We start from the raw sequence: 7,718 nt of genomic DNA on the forward strand, positions 1-7,718 counted from the left end.
ATAAGAATCTGCCTCGTATAATCCTTTGCCAGACCCTGGTGATTGTGGGGCCTTCTAGCACTGGGTTTGTCCTTTTTAAGAGTTTCTAAAACAGTATTGCATGAAATAATATCTGGCGTCTTTAGAATGCATGATTTCGCTTGAAAATTCTCATGTTCGGCATGAGGCCTGACTAACATGTTATACAAGCTCAGGAAAGAGGAAAGCTACAAGATCAAATAAAACTGGTCATGTATGTCATTGCCAAATACTGACACTATGAAGCTACAGCCGCAGCTCAGACCACAGCAGGTATTTCTAATAAGATTTAAAACACAAGAGGTACAGTTTCAATTTTTCAGGCCACAAACTCAAACTCCCTAACTAAAAGAACTCAAAGTCGAGGAACTTCCCTCCAGACTCCCCATGATGAGCTTCTGGCCCTGGTGGCATCCTCTTGCTGCTGTTGTAATTCGTCTCCACCCTGTCCATGGATGCCGACTTGGCCGGCATTGCTGCGACGGCCATGGGCTCCACGGGCCTGGGCACGCCTGGCGGCGTGCTGCACCGGATGAGCGCCCAGTTGACACCCTCGAAGAATGGGTGCTGCTTGATCTCGGCCGCTCCCCTCTTCACGCCGAGCCGGCCCTGGGGCTCCTTGGCCAGCAGCCCCCTGATGAGGTCCTTGCTGGCGCCACTCGTCGGCGGGCCGCCCTCCGGGAACCGGAGCTGCTGGCCGACGACGTTGAAGAGCGTGGCCCGGTTGGTCTGCCCCTTGAAGGGCGTCTTGCCGTACATGAGCTCGTGCAGGAACACGCCGAAGGTCCACCAGTCCACCGCGCTGCCGTGGCCCTCCCCCTTGATGATCTCCGGCGCCAGGTACTCGTGCGTGCCCACGAACGACATGGACCGCGCGCCGGTCGGCTCCACGACGAGCTCTGGCATGGCGCCCTGCTGCTGCTGCTCGCTGCTCTTCGATCTGGAGGCCGCGGATGCGCTCTTCTTGCTGCTCCGGCTGCCGAAGAGCTTGGGCATGAAGCAGGTTGGCTGGATGCAGGCGCCGCCGTTGGGGCCGGAGGCGCTGCAGGGCAGCGACGGCCGGACCAGCGTCGTTGAGGCGTCGCAGCGGAGGGAGAGGTCGAAGTCGGAGAGCATGACGTGGCCGTCGTCCCTGACGAGGACGTTCTCCGGCTTCAGGTCGCGGTACACCACGCCGAGCATGTGCAGGTACTCCAGCGCAAGGAGCACCTCGGCGGCATAGAACCTGAGCGAAAGAGAGTCATGTCCCGCAGTCGTGCTTGCTTGGAACGCGAATTGTTGTTGCACAGATTGGCATGGGCATGGAAACTGTACCTTGCGGCGTGCTCGGGGAAGAGCTTGCCGGGCTGGCGCTGGCGGAGGGCGTGGAGGTCGCCGCCGGGGCAGAACTCCATGACGAGGCAGGCGAACTTGTCGGTCTCGAAGTGGGCGTAGAGGGTGGGGAGGAAGGGGTGGTCCAGCAGCTGCAGGATCTCGCGCTCCGTCTCCGCGCGGCTCAGCTTCCGGCGGCTCTCCAGCGACGCCTTGTCCATCACCTTCATGGCGAACCACGGCGCCCTCCCCGCGCCGCCGCCCTTGCTCAGCTCGGAGAGGTACACCGTCCCGATGTCGCCGCAGCCGAGCCGGCGGAGCAGCCGGAAGTCCCCCATCCCGAGGGGCCCGTCCCGCGCGCGCGCGGCCAGGACCGCCTTCCACCGCGGATCGCCCCCCTTGTGGGGCTTCCCGCCCCCGCCGCCGCTCCCGGCGGCGCCGGCCGTGCCGTTGCTCCAGTCGCTGGCCGCGCTGCTGCTGACGCTGGTCTTGGCGCTCCGGCTCGTGACGGTGCAGCTGGGCGCCATGCTGGTGCAGGTGGCCGTGACAGCCCCGCCGGCAGAGGAGCTGTCGCCCATGCTGCTGTGCGGGCTCGCCGCGCCGCTCACCGGCGGGGACGCGTCCCACACGATCACCGGCTTGGCCGCCGGCTTCTTGCCGTCCCGCCCGTGATCCACGGCCACGAGCACGGGGTCCATCTCGTCGACCGGCTCCGGCGGGTGGCTGGCCCCGGAGAAGGAGCTCCTCGGCGGCGCCCCGTCCTCCTCGCTGGACGCAATGCTGAGCCTCACCTTGTCGAACCGAGCAAGGACCTCCTCCTTGTCCTTGGCGGCGGGCGCGGGCGCGGGCGACGGCTTGGCCCCGCCCACGTCCATGTCGAAGCGGAAGGCGTCGGGCAGGAAGTCGAAGCGGAACTCGAAGTCGTGGGCGGGATCCGGGCGCACCTGCGCGAGCTGGGAGCGGGAGCGCGCGTGGCTCGTGGCTGACCTCGGCGGCTTGGCGTGCGGCGGAGGGCGCGATGACTGCATCACTCACTCCTCCTTGGCTGACCTCTCCTCCTCCTTGTCCTCGAGCGTCTCTCGGAGTAATGGTAATGGAGGTGGTGTGTAGTGTAGTGTAGTAACGGGAGGATGACAAAAGAGGTTGGGGGAAGGGGACTGGCTGGCTGGCGGGCCGCGCGTAAATTCGTAGAGGACAGAGCGCGTCTTCTTCTTCTCTTGTAGTCTTGTGTGTTGTGGAGACAATGATGGCAGGCCAGAGCAGGCGAGGCGAGGCGAGGCAGCAGTAGTAACAGTACTGGCCGGGCCGGGTCGTGTCTAGTCCTTCTCCTCCTCTGCTGCTGCTGCTTCGCGCTTGGATCTTGCCGCTTAGTACATTGGATTTTTTTACCGTTAAGGATGTGAGAGTGTACTGGAGGTCGGCAGTGGGCTTGGTAACGAGGGTACAAGCAAACCAAACCAGTAGCTCGTAGGCGGCAGGCAGACACGGCCTCTCGTCTCAATCATGTGGATGCGCTGTGTGCCGGGGCCAGAAATTCCCAAAGCATGGACAAACCACACCCCAGCGTGTCTAAAATACTTCTATTTTTAGATCACCGTCAAATTTGTGTAGGAGGTACGTATGCGACTCGGGCCTAGTTGGGAACGATGGAGTCATGCTGGTTAGAGCAACTCCAACCCACGGACCGAAATGGATGTGTATTTTGTCGGTTTTTTTTTATCCATTTGAGTTGGCTTGTTTGTTCCCGTTCGTGTTTGTGTCAGTAGTGTGCCGAATGTGTGGACACATGTTTGTCCGTTCGGCTGGTATGAAGCCATTTTTTACTCTTTTATATATACATATCAACACAAAATCTCAAAGTAACGAAATAAAATCATATAGTTCCATACCAAATAAAATATCATAGTTTACAAACCAAATAAAATTAAAATGATTACAAATACATTTGAAAGAAAATATAGTCAATATGCTTATTGGTTGCCAAAGTGATCCGACATACACTACATGAATCAGGGAATTTGCTATCTCCCTCATCTTTGCCATCCGCTCGCTGATGGCAAAGAGACTCTTTGCCGTCAGTTGTCAGCAAACAGAAGACAAAAAACTGGCTGATGGCAAAGATATTCTTTGACATCAATGTGTTCTTTGTCGTCTGCTCGCAGCCGACAAAGATGAAATAGGCAGATGCCAAAGACACGGCTGATGGGAAAGATGGTCCAAGCAGACGGTAAAGAGTTACGGCAGCTGAAGCCGTCCCCTTTGCCGTCAGCCCAGGGCCTCTTTGTCGTCCGTCTCGACCCCTTTGCCATCAGCTTGATCCCCACGCGGACGACAAAGGGGACGACCTTCTAACAGCTGTCGCCCCATCTCCCACCCCTATCTGCCCTCTTCCTCGATCCCCATTCTCTCTCTCCCAGATACACACCCCTGCCTCTCATCCCCGCACCCCATCTGTCAGGCCGCTGTGCCGCTCCCCGACGGTGCCTCGACCACTTCTGGCTCCCGCGCCCCGACCGGACACTCCACCCCGTTCGCCGCTCTCAGATCAATGCGCTCCCTAAAAAAAATCCCGGATCAGTCTGGCTGTGAGAGGCCACCATCGAAAGGAGAGCCGCCGCCGCTTCCTACACAGGTCCATTCTCGCCGCTCCGCACCCATGCCGCCGCCGGCTGGCTGGCCGCCACGCCATCGTTGCCGCAACTCCCTCTCCTCCATGCCCTTCCTTCACCTTGGTGTTGCTACCAGGTAAGAGTCACAAACCCTAGGCCCGGTTCCTGGGCTTGGTCGGCCTCCTGGGCGGATGTTTTTGAGTTTCGTCGTCGATTCTAGGACCAATAGTGCTCCCTCCCAGCCCCCACCTCATGCCTGCACCAATCTTCGCCGACGCTTGATGACATGAAGGTGAACACCAGTGCAATCAAGGTGAGCCTTCTCAGACCAAGGTTCTCTCATGTCATCTCTTTTTCCTTCCATTGTTGATGCGTCCAGGCTTTTGTTGAGTGGCTTTGTTAGGATCCATGAATTGTTAGCGTGTGGCATTGTTAGCAATAGAGGGGAGGAAGATTGAGGATGAATTACAGGGTTGGGATGCTTACCAGGTCGGGGATGTTCTACCAAGAGTGCTCGCCGCAGTTGTTGTGGATATAGATGAGCCATATAGGTAATGTTTTCTCTCCTGGTACCTTGACCTTTTCCATTGTATACACACAACGGATGAACAATTCAACATTGTACTGAACATCAACTAGCTCACAAGATGGCATACAAAGTACTTATGATTACTGAGATTCTATTGTTTATGGTGTATTATACTAAACATCAATTAGTTCACGAGATGACATTGTTGGATGATGTGGTCTCAATTGAAACTGAAGTGGGCACTTCTAACGAACATGGTGAATTTTAAATATCCAAAGCGAGAAGTAGTTTTTCTGGATACTTTTGAGCAACACAAAAATGCTCACATATAGATTGTCGTGCGTTTGAACTGAAACAAAAAAGAACATGCATAGAAAATGACCCAGCCTTTTAAGAAAGCTAGCCACCAACATGAAAAGAAAATACTTTGGGAACTAGGACAGACAAGAAAATGTATGCCGTTGTACATGCATGTTCTATGTACAAGTCCTGCATGTTGCTCTCATAGTTAAAAATGCAATAAATATGCGGATTATTCATGCCACTTTTGGTTCAGATAATTTTATTTGATCATATTCAACTTCTAAAAATCTTTGTTAAGATGATTATGTATATATTAGTTTGATTTGATTCTGTTTATCCATCTCAATAGTAGGGCATGTCTCGAATCACTAGAAGAGGACGGATTAAGTTTTTTGTTAGCAACTAGAAGATGGATTAAGTTGTCAAGCAACGATCAGCCGTCAAGCGCCAAGTCCTTCCTCCTCCGGAGAAGAAGGCCCACTCCGGCGCGGTACCCACCAAGCCCATTGGCGGCTTCTCCAAAAAGGCAGCGCACCACAACCAGAAGCAAGCTCATCTCTTCCCCTCAACACAAGGTATGGCTAATCCAAATTCAAAGGTTCATACACTCACACCATTTGATCCTTCTATATTAACAGATCAATTGAAATGGTTTTTGTTTTTAGTTTTGCAGCACACCAGTCGATGTAAATTCTCATATGATTAGCCCAATGCTTTGTCTTTCCTCATGGTTTCTGAGTATAGATTCCCAGATTAGCCTAATGCTTTGTAACTTTTGTTCCTGTGCAGGGTTGAGATCGATGACCTATTAAATTCCTTCCTATGATTATGCATCTAATTTTCCTATGTTATGTTTACATTGGCTAGCTATAAATTGGATATATACATTTTTTCCTTAATCTTCGATAGAAGAAATTCTGATATAAATAATCTAGGACATTCAACGGTTAATCGTGTATCATATATGGGAATTCAATAGAAGAAATTCTATTTGCAATACATGGGAATTCAGTAGAAGAAATTCTAATATAAATAATCCAGGACATTCGACGGTTAATCGTGTATTATATATGGTTTTGCATGGTATACAAGATGAAGCTTCATGCTTAACTTTAATTGTTTAGCTTGGCCTTGAGATTAGGAGAGATCATTTTTTGTTTAAATTAAACTAAATTGAAAAATGATTGATGTAGTTTATATAGATTGCCAACGTTGTCGAGTTATACTGTAGTTTATTTAAATTTTAGCTTTGATGTAATATGTTGCTTCTTATTTGAATTTGAAAAGGTCAATATACTAATACATTCAGTAAGTTGTCTGTGCTGGCTTTTCCTTAACGATGTTTTAAAAATTACAAAAAAGATCAGAACCTAACACTCGGTGTACCATCCAGTTCGTTTGAAAGCATGTGTAATCTTTTCTTTTCCCAGAAATTGGCTATTGCATGGGTCAAATTTTACGTATGTTGATCAAATCTTGCCCTCCCAGCTCGCATGCACAAGGGAAATGGACATCTTTTATGTTGGGTAAAAGCACTATCCTTTTGTTGGAAGAAACATTTGTTTGGAAATAAGCTTATTCATTTTGAGTTGTTGGATAGGAGATCAATTCAACTGAAACATGTGTTGTCTGTTCTGTATCCTCATTAATTTTTCTATTGTGTTTTCTGTATATCAAGATGGCTGATGAGCTTCTTCTTTGTGACCTTCTAGACGAGTTTCAGAAAGGTCACAACCATAGTTGTGGTTGCTAAACGCGTTAAAGGAGAAGACATATCTCGTAAAGTTGCCTTTTTTGCTATGTGTACTATGTTACGTAAAATAAAATTAACATCATGATGCACGAAATACAAAAGAAAATGTCTAAATGCAGCTAACAAATGTATTAGTATACTACAATACATTTAAGCATTGTACTTACTGAATGTACATCTATGTACGGTAGGATGAATTAGAAAAGGTTAGCATATTAATATATTCAATAGGAAACAAAAGACAACCTACATGCACCATAGGCACTTTGACGGACGCGGCGTGCCACCACGTCTTCGGTCTGCGAGTAAACCCAAAACAAGAGCCAAACAAGCTATTAGGTCCGTTCACATATATTAAATTATCTTAGCCGTAAATTTTAGATATTAACGGTTGAGATTAAAAATATGTAACGTAACACGAAAATATAATTCTGTACAAATAGGTTGACATGTCATGTGTAGTTAAATGTATCATTTATTCCATAGAAGAGGGAGTCCATATAGCTTACGTACGTACTGCAAAAGAAAAAAATATCTACAACCAACTAAGAAAAGTGTCCAGTATATAGGAAAAGGGAAGTGTGGACTAAAAAAGAAAAAAGGAAGCATCCAATTTGGAATAACAAAAGAAAAGTCCAGCACCTTCTTCTTCTTCTTCTTTTACTTCTTATTCTTTTAGTTTTTTTTTCTTTTTCTTCTTCTTCTAACTTTCTTAATTACTTCCATTTTTGCATATTCGATTCATTTCATGGAAGCTGGCATTGATGGACTGCTAGTGTTTAGTTTTTTTATTTGTATTGATGAACAATGTAAAACTTATTTATGTATATATGGATGAACTATGTATTGTGCTAGCCTATGTATTCTCTAGCTTGTTAAATATTTCATGATGATGTTGGAAATATATATGTTGTGAAATATATGTTCTGAAGATGGTTGAAACTATATATATATATGTGTGTGTGTGTGTGTGTGTGTGTGTGTGTGTGTGTGGCGCGTTATGAAAATGCAGGAAAATAAAAAGAAAACAGACAAAAAAAGAGCAATACACGCTCTTTGCCATGTGCGAGTAGATGACAAATCCCTTTGCCATCACCATCAGATGGCAAAGATGACACTTTGTCGTGTGCTAATGCCCACAACAGATAGCAAAGGGCCGCCCGTGGCAAATGTCAAAGGGTCGCCCCCCGGCAAA

At 48.8% G+C, this 7,718-nt stretch overlaps 1 protein-coding gene across 1 annotated transcript; it reads right to left on the minus strand.

Annotated features, from left to right (window-relative positions):
- Positions 1 to 120: 120 nt before the first annotated feature.
- Positions 121 to 2,512, minus strand: LOC123439313 (serine/threonine-protein kinase D6PKL1-like). The gene is made up of 2 exons (XM_045116051.1): positions 1,333 to 2,512; positions 121 to 1,243 (listed from the first exon to the last, which is right to left on the minus strand). The coding sequence occupies exons 1-2, from the start codon at positions 2,355 to 2,357 to the stop codon at positions 364 to 366; spliced, it is 1,905 nt and encodes a 634-aa protein (XP_044971986.1). The 5' UTR covers positions 2,358 to 2,512; the 3' UTR covers positions 121 to 363.
- Between the last annotated feature and the right edge of the window lie 5,206 nt (positions 2,513 to 7,718).

Source organism: Hordeum vulgare, chromosome 1H (genome assembly GCF_904849725.1).
Source record: "Hordeum vulgare subsp. vulgare chromosome 1H, MorexV3_pseudomolecules_assembly, whole genome shotgun sequence".
In the NCBI taxonomy this organism is placed as follows: Eukaryota; Viridiplantae; Streptophyta; class Magnoliopsida; order Poales; family Poaceae; genus Hordeum; species Hordeum vulgare.